The 16,856-nt window shown below is 41.3% G+C and overlaps 1 protein-coding gene across 3 annotated transcripts in view; it reads left to right on the top strand.

Moving 5' to 3' along the window:
* Nucleotides 1-2,045: 2,045 nt before the first annotated feature.
* The window catches only part of LOC131219073 (alpha-L-fucosidase 2-like), an 82,613-nt gene continuing 67,802 nt past the window's right edge, over nt 2,046-16,856 (top strand). Inside the window, exon 1 of one of the 3 annotated variants that reach the window (XM_058214059.1) lies at nt 2,046-2,512. In XM_058214059.1, the coding sequence (XP_058070042.1) occupies nt 2,296-2,512 (217 nt within the window). In that variant the 5' untranslated portion in view covers nt 2,046-2,295. The remainder of the gene's footprint in view (nt 2,513-16,856) is intronic. The other 2 variants (XM_058214058.1, XM_058214057.1) reach the window with 2 other exon arrangements.

Genomic DNA, 16,856 nt, shown 5'->3' with positions numbered 1-16,856 from the left:
TGGGCAGGTTGTTATGAGACTCTCTGATAGGCGGAAATTGTCTCACATGAGCGCACGGTATGCGTAGGATTGATGCATGATTGGATTGTATGACTCATGTATCTTACATTGTGTGTTGTGATTACTATACGCCCTAGCGACATCAGGGCGGTAGCCTCCTCATGCATGTCGTGGATGGCTAGATGGGACACCGAAAATTTGTTAATAGTATCGGGGCGCCATAGATGTCCTTGGGTGAAAGTTCCTAAACCTCCGTGGCCAGGAGACGCCTAAACATCTAAACCGAGTGGATACATGAGTGCCCGAGTGCCGAATACCAGTAGGTCACGTCTCTCACTGTGTCATGGTTAGTTGAGAATGAGGTTATGGCCTTACCTGCTCAAGGGTAGTGGGCATAGCTAGGCTATGTTTGATCAGCTCATAATTGAGTTCGCTATCGACGTGCCGGGTAGATATTGGCTGACTATTGGACAGGTGGTTAGTAAGGTCTCTTCCACTTGCATAGTTACGCGTCTAGTGGGCGGCAATTGCATGTAGAGTGTACTAGACCTCGGTGATGATCTCAAAGATATACAGTACTGATATGTAGACCTATTGAGCAGTAGTTGTATACTTAGCATTTTACTCATTCATTCATTCATTCACTATCCACTCGGGCTGGTGGTGTGCAACTAATTGATATGTGTACCTTCTCAATGACCAGGATTTTGGTTGGGGCGCGCGACCAACCTTAGATCAGGAGTTTACCACATTGAGTATGATTATCCAAATTAGGTATGAGACTGGTTTGGATAAGAGTCCCTTGTGATGGACCCCATAGCTTGCGATAATATGGACTATCATCCCGACTTCACACTCCTGCATGGTCATTTCATTTGCACCGCATATTACATTGAATCCTCGGCATCTGATAGTTGGCTCTCTATGTCTCCGCATTGCATATTCGATCTGCATTGCATACTCTGATATTGTATAATTTATAGACTTGCCAGTATTTTCGACATGGTACGATTATGGACCTGTATTGTATACTTAGCACTTACCTTGTGCACACACTTACACCACCATTTAAGCTTTCTATAAGCTTATGCACGATAGATACGTGCAGGCGGCGTTAGGTCACAGCAGCGTTGAGCTTGGAGCATGCAACTATCTTATGGAGCTTTGATTATTGATATATGTATTTCCTTTTCAACATTGTATTTAACTGTTTATATTAGTGGATATGTGATGATGATGTTGGTTTTGTGATTTGGGTAAACTTGTGGTCATGCTTGTTATGAAACAAATGTACGTTGAAAATCCTCCTTATAGGATCCTAGGACCGGAATCTAGCATATGAGCATTGGGAGCCGAGAATGGGGTACTATAGAGGCTGTCAGCACCAGATTTAGTGATCAGAAATTTTGTGAGTCCGGTTTTCGAGTTTGGGGCGTGACATCTTCCTCAGCACAGTTGAAAAGATCGGCTCGGATGCTAGACCTCAGTCTCCAACCACATGTCTTCAGAGGTCAACCACTTGATCTTATCATTGCCAATGATCTCGCGAAACGGTTGAGAAACAACACCTGATAAACATACGCCTATGATTCAGGAAGTGTTTTTCTCCACATAATTGACTCGTGACCTATAAATAGAGGCCTCATTTACAGTGAAAGGTATGCATCAGTGACCCCTCAACTCTACTGGACCTAGTTTGCTAGATTCTAACTTAGGCATTGGATGGTCCCCCTGCTGTAGCAAGGGTCTCTTTTGTTTCTTTCGTGTGTAGCCACTCAGAGGTTTGGTCCAGTGAAGGTTAACCAGATTTATGCATCAACAATTTATATTGCATAAAATTTTTAAATGTTATTTGATTATTGTTGAAGCATTGATCACTTCAAGCTCTATTGTAAGTGAATATCTAATTATAAATTATAAAGTAAACAAATTACAACTTAATCAAACAGGACCACGTATAAACGAGTTATTGACTTTACAGGCATCAAACAACCCCCGTATAGCCCAAACAAATGACACTGAGCATCGGGCAACAAAAAGAGGTCATTTACGTGTTACGCGTTTTCTTGGCATCCAAACAGCCCCTGGGTAGCCAAACAAATGATGCTGAGCATAAGGCGACAAAAAGAGGTCATTACGTGCAGCGCGTTTTCTTGGGACGACGGTCCATGGCATCCCTCCCCCCTCTCTCTCTCTTCACGAGGACAGAAATAGGCATTATAAAAAGGCGGACAAAAGCGTGCCTTTTCCACAGCACTCCTCTTATAACCCTCTTCTCCGCAGTCGTTTGTTTCCATGTGTGAAGATGAATTGGACTGGGTTTTGGTCCCTCGCCCTAACGAGATCGACGTATGGAGCTCGACCGCCGCCCAAACCGAACCGGCCGACATTCCACTCAAGGTCCGGTTCGCCGCTCCCGCAAAGCACTGGACCGATGCCGTTCCCATCGGCAACGGTCGACTCGGGGCCATGGTCTGGGGTGGGGTCCCCTCCGAGAAACTGCAGCTCAACGGTATTATTATTTCCTTCCCTATTTTTTCCTTCTCGATTTCGCGTCCATTCTCTGTGAGAGTCGCCAACCAGATATCATGCCGATTCACTCTTCAGGTGGGCCATATTGTAGAAAACTAATGGTTGGCACGCGTGCATGCTTATGGATGAGCAGGGCTCTACTCACGTGCGGGCTTAGGGAAACTGTTTTTTTGCCTCGGTTGGTAGGACTATACCTTAGGTCCAACCTGCGTAGAAAATTACCATTAATTAAATATTAAATTAAAGCCAAAGTAGAGAGGAAAATAGAGTTGCGGGCTTGGGTGGACCCCACTGTAGTGCTCATGTGAAATATACTCGGATGATTATATACATCACTCCACGTTAAGACCAGGACCAAAAAGACAGTCTCATATGTGATTAAGGGTGGACTACACAATTAAAAACAGTGTACATGCAAAATTTATTTTTCAGACTATTCTCTTGGTGTGGCCCATCTGAATCACTAATGGGCATTATTTTTTGGCAAAAGGACAAACTTTTAATATGAAATCTAATGGTGGGAGCAGATTTAATATAATTATAATCATGAGTCCTGTAAAAATTAAGCATAAATGTCTTTCACTCAACTGGTTTATTATTATTATTATTTTTTTAATTTTAATTTTCGTGGCCTTCTTGAATCACGGTAGAGAGTAATTCTTATGGATCTAGGTCTGAAATAGAATTACAAATCCAATGGGCAGAATGGATCTCTCTCTCTCTCTCTCTCTCTCTCTCTCTCTCACACACACACACACACACACACACACACACACACATAAGTGAACTGCTTTAAAAATTAAGAATGAGCTTCAAAATAAGTTAAATAACTCGAAGAGGTCACTTCCCAAAGTGGGAGCGGTGTAGGTGTTATATGCGTTGCCTTCATTTTCGGCACTGGTTGTGTGGACGTGCCAGAATTGAAATTATGTCTTCAATTCAAACCAAATAATAATGACCCCAAGCGTTGATATAGGTAGACACGTAATGTATGATCGAGATTTGATGTGACTGGTCGCCTATTTAGCCACTCGCTCAATGTGTAAAATCAGATCAGGTAATATTCAAAGGGTGGGGTTCGTCCTCTGTTGATGAGTTACACCTTTACTTTTTGTATGAAAGGACTTTTCGATAGAGAATAAATGAGATGTGAAAAGGGATTCTTACAGTCGATCGCGAATAATAGCTATGGAACACCCTTTCAACCGATGAATTGAATCCAACGCATGAGCATATACTCAAATTACAACTAAAGACTACTAGCCGGGGCTGTACACAAGCCAAGCTAGCTCGGAAAGCTCGCTCGACTCGGATCGATCTAGCTCGGCTTGAAAGATGGCTCGAGACGAGCCAAGCTTCATATGATCCAACTTGTTTTGAAAACAAGCCAAGTTTGATCATAGTAGATCTTGACTCGACTCTACTCGAACTCGGTTTGGCTCGAAACTTGAGCTCGAGCTCGGCTCGACTCGAATATTATATATATATATATATATTATATTTAAAAATAAAAAGACTTAAAACTTAAACCCTACCCTATCCGTCCCTTTCTTACCATTTTCCTTCCTTACCCAACTCACTCGCTTGAGCTCCATAGTCTCTCTCTCTCTCTCTCTCTCTCTCTCTCTCTCTCTCTCTCTCTGAGCACCACTAACAAGGTACCTCTATGGCATTATCTAATATATTATATATATTATTAATTGAATATTTGATTTGGGCGTTGGGTCGGGTGTGGGTTGGGTCAGTTAGGTCAGGTGGCTAGGTTGGGTCGAGTGGTTGGATTGAATCGGGTGTATGAAGTAATCAGTCGCAACAATTATAAATGAATCCATTCGTGATGAAGGTGGATGAATATGTCCTATCAAGTCGATTACCCAACCTCGACATGGCCAGGGTTTTATTATGAAATGTATTTCCACGCAGGTACATGCTGGACTGGCCCATTCTTTTGGCAAGCCTCACAGCTCATAGCATACTGGACATAATCGGCCAGAAGTATCCGTAACATCTAAGCATGAACCTCATCTTCCTTCTAGCTTGGTGGGCCACACAAATGCCTTCATGGACTTCCCCTATTGCTAGCAAGACTTTTTTCTTAGATGGGCATCAGAGCAAGACTCCATTGGCGCATTTGCGATACAATTCGTTGTCGATCATGATGTACTTAGCGGGTGATCTCCTCACATTTCTATTAGTTTTGGTATGTAGGCTCTACAAATAACCCATGAGGGGGGTCCTCCAATCCTCTTCCTTTAGTTCTATCTGGCATATTTCTATTATATTCCCTCTCTAAAAAATAGATGGCAAGGACCTTTGGTGGTGATCATCCGCTCAGCCGACCCTCTCAAGGCGTCGAGCCTTGTAGCGAGCTATGCCATTTCATTGACATCCGTGTTATGTTCTTTGGTGACATGCATCAACTCCACTTTTTCGAAAAGGTCAAGCATTTGGGTTGCTAAGGCATAATATAGAAACAAAGCCATACTAGTACATTTAAACAGCCTTTCCATTTGGTTGATCACCAATTGTGAATCCCCTATAATAGTCACGGTCCTTGTGCCCAATTCCAATAATAACTCCAGGCTAATTATCATGGCTTCATACTTGGCCTGGTTATTGGTACAACTAAACTCCAATTGGAATGTAAATTCCTACCTGTTTCCATTAAGAGCGATTAAGATTACACCAACCCCAGATGCATCATGTGTTCTCGACCCATTGAAGATAAATTTCTATGGTGTTAATTGCACACAATATAAATCTAAGATGCTCTGGGGTATATGTCCCTCCAGATCGGATGGGTGTTCAGCCTAAAAATCGGTTATGGCCCGACCATTCACTGCCTTCCGTGGAACATAATGGAGATCGAACTCAGATAAACTAATACCCATTTGCCAATTCGACCATTCAAAATCGGCCGATTCAACATATATTTCACCAAATTGGTTATTGTTGTTATATTTACTCACTCGGTCAACAAATAATGCCTTAGTTTAATGGTCACGAAATACAATGACAAACAATTTTCTATAGCAGAGTACTGTCTCTTGGCGTCGAGTAACGTCCGACTTAAATAATAGATAACACACTTCTTCTATATATCATCATCCTGGGCTAGGAGAGCTCTAATCGAGTCTTTTAAAGCCCTGATGTATAGCTTAAGCGGTCGACCCTCAACTGGTGGTATCAGAACAGGTGGTCTCATTAGATACTCGTTGATTCTGTTGAAGGCCATTTGGTGCTCCACCTCCCAAACGAACTCGGACCCCATTCTTTTTTACTAATGGAACAGAACTACATTTGACATCCATTCAACATATTTGATAAACCAAATAAAACCAGCCTTCAAGAGTCGTTCGATTTCTTCCTTGATCTTGTGGGTAACTTTGGCCATCATCCGCCTAGGCAGCTGCTTGTGCGGTCGATATCCTTCCTTCGTGGGAAACTTATGCTTGACTAGACACCGATTGAGCCTTGACATTTCATGATAATCTCCTCTCGCAAAAGAATCGGTAAACTCATGAAGTAAATTCATCAATTGTTCCTTCTCACAAGGCTTCAATAAGTCACTGATGAATGTGGACTTTGGATCCCGTTCGGTCCCTAAATTGACTTCGACCAACGGATCTTGGACTTGGTGTCGAGAGTCTTCCATCTTGTCAGGAGCCTCTTCAAGCTCGATGCCGCCTTCTTCGGCCGAATCCTCGATATTGGCTAATTCACAAGGCAACCATCATCCATTTCTTTCAGTCTCTCGTCGAGCTTTTTATTCTGGCCGTGAAGTCGGCTTGGTTGACTTCATTCCTTGGCCTTCTAATCATGGAATCTCTTCAATTGTACAACATTAGAATCAAGTGTGTCATTCTGTTGAAAGAGAATTATTCTCCACATTAGAATCAAGCGTGTCATGTGGGTGGAATAGAGCATCATCACTATGTTTGAAAATTACTTGTGAATCTCGATCATTAACTTGGACTGTAATTGAGATCGACACTTTGGAAAACTAAACCGTATGCTCATGATCATAATCCAATTCCTCATTCTCAAATTCAGTATGCTCCACAAGCGAGGTGGAATCACTCTCCTCACTTTGTGTTTCTAAATTAGGTTGAGGCTAGGATAAACTAGCATCTTCCTCATTAATAGGGTGCGACTAAATTTCTTGAATAGATGATTTAATCAACTCTAATGATTTTATAATGTCCGCGAATGATTGCGTGACATGTTGGTTGAATTTTTCTTAAGCATCCATGTATTTATGAAGTGAATTCTCTTGAATTGTTTTTGGTTGGATCTCCTAAGTAAGTGATCTAAGAGGATGGTCACTAGAATCCATGGTTGGTACACCTCTCCAATTTAAACTTTGTTGCTTCCACAAATTAAACTCATACGGATCATAGGTGGGAGTATTTAATGGTTGTTAGTAAGCGTTATCACGCATAATGTAATCGCTCGTTGTTTTCTTTTTTATTGATGGATGATATTGTTCTCCCTTCTATAATCCACGTAGTGATTTCTTAATCTGTGGAGTATAATTGTTCTCCCTCATATGATCGCGTATAAACTTCTTAACCGGTGGAATATCATATCCCGGTCGGTTCTTAATCATGGTTTTATTAAATTTTTAAGACAAGTTTTTTTCTAACATAATCATCTGATAGCCTTCAACGTATCTCTCATCTTTTAGAAGTAGATTAGAGTATTCACGTGTCCACTCTTGCATGAACATGATGAAAGTCTAATTCTAAATCTAATCCTAAAATAAATTCCTATAGAAAAATCCTACAGCAATATGGAAAACAGGTAGGTGGAGTAAGGGAAGATGTTACCAAAAGAGAGGAACTAGAGTGAAAATCCTATAAAACAGAAACAATAAACAATATTAGTAATGTTGGAAAAAAAAATGAGATAAACCCTAAGAACAAAATTCTGGAAACTGAAAAATTCCTAAAACCTTAGATTACAAAAATTCAGAAAACAAAAAAAATCTAACCTAAAACAAAAATAAAATCTAGAAAACCTAAACCTAATTGCGTTTAACGCTACTCCCTGGCAACGACGCCAAAAACTTGTTCACAACCCGAAGTGCAAGGCTGCGCTGTAGTAATAACTCGGTGAGACCGAGGTCGAATCCACATGGAATAGAGAACACGGCCTAGAAGTAATCTAAGTCCAATGGTTTGACCGAGTTTTTAATCCAACGATTTAAACAAGGGTAGAAACAAATAAATAAAAATCTAAGGATCTAGGAATCCACTCATAGCAATCTCAATATTCGATTTACTTGATTCAATGGATAACTCGATTGGAATCAAAGTCCTATCCTATCAAATCGGATGATGGAGCAGTTAAAACATAATGGAATTCTGAACTTTCATTGGATTAGTTCTCTCATGAAACACCATTGCAATGAACGCGGGGAATTCATGTATCTACCATGCTTATAGAAGATGGTGGATCACAAATTTTATAGATCACACAATTCTAAAATAGATAAGAAGATATCTAAATTTTCCCCAGCATTTACTGTAATTGTAGTCATAATAAATCATAGAAAACTGAAAATATTCCTTTATTCAAACTATAAACCATGAATTGTTCAATATAAAATCCAAATAACTTGAATCAAAGCAAACTAAACATTAAGAAGAACTACAAGCTTCATCCCTTAGCCTTAGCTAAGAGATTAGCCAGTCATAACTAACTAAAAAAAAAAAAAAAAACTTAAAAAGATCTATAAGAACCCATGAAGAAATCAAAGTAGAACATTGTCGACGCTCCACATAAGCCTTCTCTCCCTTTCCAAACCCTAGAAGATGATTTTGAATAGCATAGGGACTCATTTTAATAGTCTTGGTGCTAACTTCTTCAAAAATCTTTCACATCGCCTCGGAAAAGTTTGCAAACCGCCTTTGAATTTAAACAGTTACTGCGGACAGCTTCGATGTCATCGAACTAGCTTCGATGTCATCAAAAATCATATCATTGAACTAACTTCAATGTCATAAAAATCATCCAGAATTGTCTAGCGAGTTGAGCCTGAAATTCCTGAATTGTTGATGTCATCGAAATAACTTCGATGTCATCGAAGTCTATTTTTTAAATTATTTCAAGACTGTCTTTTTAGACCCGGAATTTTAGAATGTAATTTTTATTGCCAATTTTCAGGATTCATTTTCTTCACTTCAAATATTTGATTCTCTTCATTCCTCAAAATCCACTCATTAGATACAGTATCGACAGAAAGGGTTTAAGAACAAACGCATATATACAAAGCATCTTGTAACTTAGGAATTACCATTTTTTATGAGCACACTAGCGGGCATAGTGGCCGAAGTTTCTGTAAATGAAGTAGGTTATGTTTGACTTTTACTGTTTTTTCTTTCCTTTCCCCTTCTTAAGATTTGGAGGACGTGTTGCGGACTTGTGTTCTTGGTTGTTCTTCTTCGCCTTCTTACGAGCTTTACAATGTCTCCTGTTAGCTTTTCACTTGTGGGTCTTTACTATAAAGGCTTTAGCCGAACCTTATTGAATTTCATTCATTTCAACCTCTCGTACCAAATGGCTACAAAAGTCTCTGAATGTAGTGATAAAATCAGTATTGTTCAGAATCCTTTTGATTGGGGGCCCAAGATTTGGGCAAGGAACGGTGAATTGCTATTATCTTTTAATTTTCAGTCAATTTATACCCCATATTTCTAAGGGCACTTATCATTTGCTTCATCTTGTGAATATGATCTTTTTGATGGGGGCAGACGACTAGCATCCTGTATTTATGAAACTCTAATTCTATTGCCCGAACTTTTACATTCGACTTCTGCGCATAGACATTTGCTAGTGCATTTCATTGTAGCCCAAATTTCTTCTAAATTTTCTTAACCAATATAGGTTCTTCTTGAACCTCATCCAGTGTATGCGATATGTCATCTTCGTCCAGAAAGCTTTGCACCGCGCGGGACCAATCTTTATAGTTGTCGCCGTCAAATTGTTGACCTTTGAATTGTTTAACGATTAATGCTTTAGTGGCCATCTCTATATTGCATCAAGTATCACTACTTAGCTATGATCGAAGGTACTGACACTAATCATTAGCATTTCTCTGTGTTATTCAAAATTTCAAGGTATAAAAGTAGTTAACCTACCTTAACGAGATCTGAAAGTCCACATAACCAAATGAGCGGTGTAAATCAATCAAGTTCTCTTATTTAAGATGAATATGATGTTTTTATAAGAATATATTTGTATAACATGCAACCTTCCATTACAGGTTGCATGCATCATTTGGTGGAGGTGACCTAATTCCTACTCCGGTTATGCACAACCTTTTTATAGGGAGCATCCTAAAACTAAGTTTTATATTTTCTAATGAAAAAAGAGCTTAGATCTAATCACATCAAACCTAATTATATCACACCTATAAACCTTATCATTAGATTTTAAGAAAACAAGTGCTTAGATGTTAACAGAGTCCTATCATCACTAATGATCATATCCATTTGTGATGGATTCGATCATTACCGTTAATGATCACCGTTAATAATGGATAATCTCATCAACGTTGGTGATCATTGTTCATGGTGGTTTCGATCAGTGTTTAAAATGTCGGTGATTTTATCAAAATATCGCCGATAATATTGGTGTTGCTCCGAATCGCTTCCAAGTTTCGCCGATAATCTCACCGGATTGTCGGTATTTTGAAAATATTTCTGATATTTCGCTGTTCCCACCAACCACGGGTGGGAACTGTAGCCAACAACCCCCTTTATCGATAAAAGGGGGTAGTTGTCGGCGATAAAATCTCAAAAAACTAAAAAAATACTGTTTTTTCGCCCGGTTCTGGAGGAAGAAGTGAATTCATAGCCTTGAGTGCAGATCGGCAATTTCCGGTAAGATTCAACCCCAAAAATTTCCGTTTTTTCTGTTGAAAAATCCTCTGCAACTTTTCGAATCCGCTTGTGGGCTGAGATCTTGAGGATTTTTTTCTTATTTAGGATGAGGGAGAGGGATTTTCGGGTTGAAAATCTGGAGAAATTGGTGGGAAGGAGATAAAAATTTGAAATTTCTAGATGGGGAGAGGGATTTTCGGGGTTTTAGGTAAATTGGGGATCGGGCGGGCGTAATTTGGGGATCGGGTGGGTGTGAAATGGATTGCGTACGTAGTTAATACGCTCTTAACGTACTGAGTACACTCTGTTGGGCCCACTGAGAACGTATATGGTCTATACAGGCGGTCCATCCGTTTTTCCATCTTATTTTAGGGGTTGAGACCAAAATTTAAGCGTACCCAAAGATCGAGTGGACCATACAATTGGAAACAGTTGGAATAATGATTTCCACCGTTAAAACCTTTCTAGGGCCCACAGTGATGTTTATTTCTCATCCAACCTGTTCATAAGATCACACAGACATGGATGAAGGGAAAACACAAATAGAAGTTTGATCCAAAACTTCTGTGGTCCCCAAGAAAATTTCAACGGTAGAGTTCAATTCATACTGTTTGCTACGATGTGGTGCACTTGAGGTTTGGATATACTTCGTTTTTAGGCTCAAGACCTAAAATTATTTGTTAAAATGGATGGACGGAGTGGATAAAATACATAAATCACGGTGGACACCACAGTTGAAACCTTCCTGGGTTCAACAGCTCAAGTGAGCCGTACTAAAGGAAAATGTGGTCAGGGAAATTCCTACCGTTGAAACCTTCCTGGGTTCAACAGTGATGTTTAGATGCCATCTATACCGTTAATAACGTCATTACTATTGGGATGAACTGAAAACAAAAATATTGGCATGAATTAAAACTTCTGTGGCCCCATGAATATTTCAACTATGGATGTTTAATTATCATGTTTTAGGCTCACTTGAGCTTTAGTTACGGTTCATTTTTGGCGTCATGTCCTAAAATGAACTCACAAAACGGATGGACGGGGAGGATTTTTCACAAACATCATAGGGGGCCCCACCTGAGCTTGCAGCGCAACAAGGAAATCTGAGTCCCGCGCTGTTATTGAAAGGGGCGTGGATGGAAGCGGATTGCGTACTGAGTACATGCAGCATGCTAAGCGTACTGAGTAAACTTCGTGGGGTACACCGTGATTTATGTATTTTATCCAGTCTGTCCATCCATTTTACAAGATAATTTTAGGGCCTTAGATCAAAATCGAAGGATATACAAGGCTAAAATGGACCACACCACAGGAAACACTGTGATTAAAGTTATACCATTGAAAAATTGTTGGGGGCCACAGAAGTTTTGGATCAAGATTATATTTGTTTTTTCCTTTCATCCATGTTTTTTTGATCTTATGAACAGTTTGGATGAAAAATAAACATCACTGTGGGGCATAGAAAGTTTTCAACAGTGGAAATCATTATTTCCACTGTTTCCTGTGGTATGGTCCACTTGAGATGTGTATAAGCTTCAATTTTGGGCTCAATGCCTAAAATGAGATGGAAAAACGTATGGAAGGTGTGGATAAACCACATAAATTCACAGTGGACCCAACTGAGTTTACTTAGTATGTTAAGAGCGTATTGAGTAACTCAGTACGTAATTTGATTTTGGGGTGGATTGGCTACTGACAAGAGCCGTAGCCAAATGAAATGGATTGGCTACGCCCCTTGCCACCAGCCAGTGGCTGGTGGTCGGTGCTCTGTGGGCCCCACCATGATGAATGTGTTTCATCCATGCCGTCCATCTATTTTTCTACATCATTTTATAGAATGATACCAAAAATGAGGTATATAACAGTCTCAAGTGGACCACGTTATCGGAAACAGTGTTGAATAAACTTCAACCATTAAAAACTTTTTGAGGGCCATAAAAGTTTTGGATCAAGCTTATCTTTGTTTTTTTTCCCTTCATCTGGATCTATGACCTAATGAATAGATTGGATGTCAAATAAATAGTACAGTGGTCCTTAGGAGGATTTTAATGGTGGATATCCAATCACTATTATTTTCCTGTGGTGTGGTTCACCTGAGATTTATATTCCTATCATTTTTGGTATAGAGCCCTAAAATGGTCTGTAAAAATGGATGAACGGAATGGATGAAACATATACATCATGGTGGGGCCCACAGAGCACCGACCACCGGCCACGGGGCTGGTGTTAGGGGGAGTAGCCAATCCGTTCCCATTGGCTACTGAAGTGACGTCACCAAGCTCTGTGGACCCCACAATGATGCATGTGTTGTATCCATACCGTCCAACCATTTGTAGACATAGTTTTATGGCATTACAAAGAGAATGAGATAGATCTAAATTTCAAGTGGACCCATCGCAGAAAACTGTGGGAGTCGTCACACCCACCGTTGAAACATTTATAGGGCCCACAATGATGTATTTTTGAGATCCATCCTATTCATAAGTTAACATAGAGATAGATGAAGTGAAAACAAAAATATCAGCTTCTTCGGAAACTACTGTGGCCCCTAAGAAGTTTTGAATGGTGGATGTCATTGTCGCCACTATTTTCTATGGTGGGGTCCACATGCATCTATGGTCTTATAGTCGGTATCCACTTTGGGAGCCGATCAGGTGTTACCAGTGGGTGTTTGCCTAACCATGAGGCCCACCTTTATGTATGTGTTATATATCCAAGCCATCCAACAAATTTTCTAGCTCATTTTGGGGCATATTCCCAAAAATGAAGTAGATCTAAATCTCAAGTGGACCACACTACAGGAAACAGTGGTCATTGAACGCCCACCATTAAAAACTTCCTTGGGCCCACCATTCTTAGACATTTCTGTCCATCCTTATTCAAATATTTATTTTACTTGGCTTCCATTGATAGATCAACTTAATAGGAGTGAAATATATGAAATCCCTCACTAATCCGATTGTAAGTTCTCCCCAGGATTTATATTGAGGGTTTGACCTCCAGATACAAATCTAACATCTTAGTCCTTGAAATGATTTGGGCTTATTACACTGAATACGAGCTGATGCACTTTTTTTTTTTTTGGTCGATTATTGCAAATTTGTATACTACTAGGGAGCAAAATGTCGTCTGGATCGGGAAAAGGAGCAAGGGACATTGGGTGGAAACATGGATGGCCAGTGGAGGGGAATAAATATGGAGCCTTATGTAACTATTGTGGCCAAGTGATACAGAGTGGGGGAGTGTCTAGACTAAATGAACATTTGGCAGGGGGATACAAGAATGTGAAAGATTGTCCAAGTGTAACAAGGCCAGTGAGAGAGGAGATGAGAAGAGTGTTGACTGAAGCGAAGTCACGCAAGCTGTAACAAAAGGATTGGGAGAGGGATATGAGGGAGGAGCTATGAGTCACTGGATGGGGCCTAGGTGCTATCGACGAGCACGATGATGAGGGGATCGCGTACCCGATAACTGTGTTACGGCTCGAGAAATGAGTGATTTTAGATAAGTGATTCGTGAATCTCGGGCTTCAGAGTGGGATGGGGAGCAAAGAATACGGGTTGATGAGAGTAGGCCGTCGTTTGGGACGTCCCGACATGAGGTTGGTGGGAGCAGCAGACGATTTGAGGAAGGCAGCGGGCATGACCTACAACGCACGCAAAGCGCTCGTGTCCCAGATGCACCCATCGCAGGCGTTAATAAAAAAAGATTAAAAAATGTGTGGAGTAAGGGGCTCAGGTAGAAAGTGGGTGGCGCTATATCTAGGTGGTTCATCTCGAGACATGTACCAGCAAATGCAGCAGCCAGTCCTCACTTCAAAAATATGATTGAGGTGTAGCGTGTCCGGCTTGGCGTGAAGCCTCCCACGCCACATGAGATTCTTGGCGTCTACCTCGATCGGGAGCACGAGGAGATGCAGGCTTGGGTACGTGGACTCAAGCCGAATTGGAAGCAGTACGGGGTGACAATCATGTGTGATGGGTGGACAGGGCCCACGAAATTGTTTATTATCAATTTCATGGTGTTCTGTAGAGGACAATCAGTTTTCCTCAAATCCATTGATGCATCGGCCAGAATAAAAGATCACGAATGCATATATGCTCTCCTAAAAGGAGTGATTAGAGATGTTGGGTCCCAGAATGCTGTCTAAGTTGTGACGGACAATGGCAGTGCGTTCGTTAAGGTGGGGAAGAAATTGATGAAGTTCAATCTCTATTGGACCCCGTGTGCAGCACACTGCATTAATTTAATGCTTGAGGAGATAGGCCAGAGGGATTCTATCAAGAACACTATCCAGGATGCGAGGAGAGTGACAAACTTTATATACAATCACTCGTGGTTGTTGGCTGCAATGCGTGAGTGTTATGGAGAGGACATCGTTAGACTAGGCGCGACACGGTTCACCACGAACTTCATTCACTCGACAGCTTATACAGGCACCGCATGGGTCTTAGAAATTTGTTCAGATCCGAGAAATACATGGAGTGGAATCAGAGGAAGACTGGGGGTGCAAAGACCTGTTCGAAGATAGTGCTTTCCGATTCTTTCTGGGATAAAGTTCACAACGTCGTTTCTTTCCTGCATCCGATGTACAAGGTTCTACGAGCCATAGATAATGAGATGTGGCCTTCGATGGGGTCAATGTATGAGCTTATGAGAATTATGAGAGGGGATAATGACTGCAATCCCCAGTTTGTATCAGTGGGTGATCAGTATCATCGATCATTGATGGACTGGGACTTGAGCATCCACTCCACCAAGCTGGTAAGTTTGTTAATACAACTAAGTACTTTAAGCATCACTTCTGTTCGCATGTTAATACAACTGAGTAACTAATATTTGCGTTTCAGCATACTACCTGAATCCCAAATTTCATTATAAACGTCGGCTCCATGTGAATTAAGATTTGACGATGGCCGTCCATGAGACGTTCGAACGATTGTTCCTAAAATCGACAGCGCAAGCAGATTTCGGTAATCAGGTTGGTCGCGTGCCCCAACCGAAATCCTGTCCATTGCGAAGGTACACAACAATTAGTTACGCACTACCAGCCCGAGTGAATAGTGAATGAATGAATGAATGAGTAAAATGTTGAGTATGCAACTCCTGCTCAATAAGTCCATATATCAGTACCGTACATCTCTGGGATCATCACCAGGGTCTAGTACACTCTACATGCGATCGCCGCCCACTGGACGCGCAACCATGCAAGTGGAAGAGACCTCATTATCCGCTTGGCCAGTAGTCAGCCAATATCTACCCGGCACGTCGATAGCGGACCCATTTACGAGCTGATCAAACTCAGCCTAGCTATGCCTCCTACCCTCGGGCGGGTAAGGCCACATCCCCTTCCAATCGACCACGACACAGTGGGAGACGCGGCCTACTAGTATTCGGCACTTGGGTGCTCATGTATCCACTCAGTTTAGACGTTGGAGCGTCTCCTGGCCACGGAGGTTTAAGGACTTTCACCCAGGGACATCTATAGCACCCCATGTAGAAAAAAATTTCTGGTGTCCCATTTGGCCATCCACGACATGCCTATGGAGGCCACGACCCTGATGTCACTAGGGCGTCAGGTGGTCATATCACAAAATGCGAGATGCATGAGTCATACCATCCAGTCATGCATCAAACCTGCGCGTACCGCGCGCTCATGTGGGGTAACTCCGTCTCTCGGGGAGTCCCATAATAATCCGCCTAATGGTATGTGCTATGATCAATCACTTCTCATAACAAGCATACATATGATGCGTATGGGCATGTATCATGATGCTATGCTGTCACATACTCATAATCGTTATCGATAATTGGCATTGATAATCGACATCAATAATTGGCCTATATGCAAGGCGGGTCCATAGATGAACAACCGATTTAAACCAAAATATAAAGATCAACCCTCGGCCATGGATATGCTAAATCCGGTAGCACGGAGCCATTCGTCTACGGCGATGATGAACCATGCAACATCAATGGGGCCCAATGATTTGGGTTGACCTAGAATAATGAGAATGGGCCTAACAAATGCCTAAGGGAAGGTCACAATGTGAATATTTAACCATCATCGCCCATCAATGTGGACATTTAACCAACATTGCTCCCCAGGAGTGGCCCACATAGAGTTTAACATATAGTGGGCCCTGGTCTCACATAAGGGCCCAATACACATCCCATTGGGCCTCATATACAAAGGTCTCATACACATCATAATGGGCCTCATCATATGAGCCATATATACATCACATTGGGCCTGATACCTGGGCTTCAAATACATCACAATGGGCCTCACACCTAGGGTGCAACACATGGGCCTCCAACATATCACAATGGGCCTCATATCTAGGCCTCGAATACATCAAGTTGGGTCTCTTGTATGGGCCCAATGTACATCACATCAAGGTGGAACCCACACACTATATTTTCATTTTTATTATA

This window comes from Magnolia sinica, chromosome 11, assembly GCF_029962835.1.
Source record: "Magnolia sinica isolate HGM2019 chromosome 11, MsV1, whole genome shotgun sequence".
In the NCBI taxonomy this organism is placed as follows: domain Eukaryota; kingdom Viridiplantae; phylum Streptophyta; class Magnoliopsida; order Magnoliales; family Magnoliaceae; genus Magnolia; species Magnolia sinica.
The sequence above is the reverse complement of the archived record's forward strand: the minus strand, read 5'-3'. Positions and strand labels throughout refer to the sequence as shown.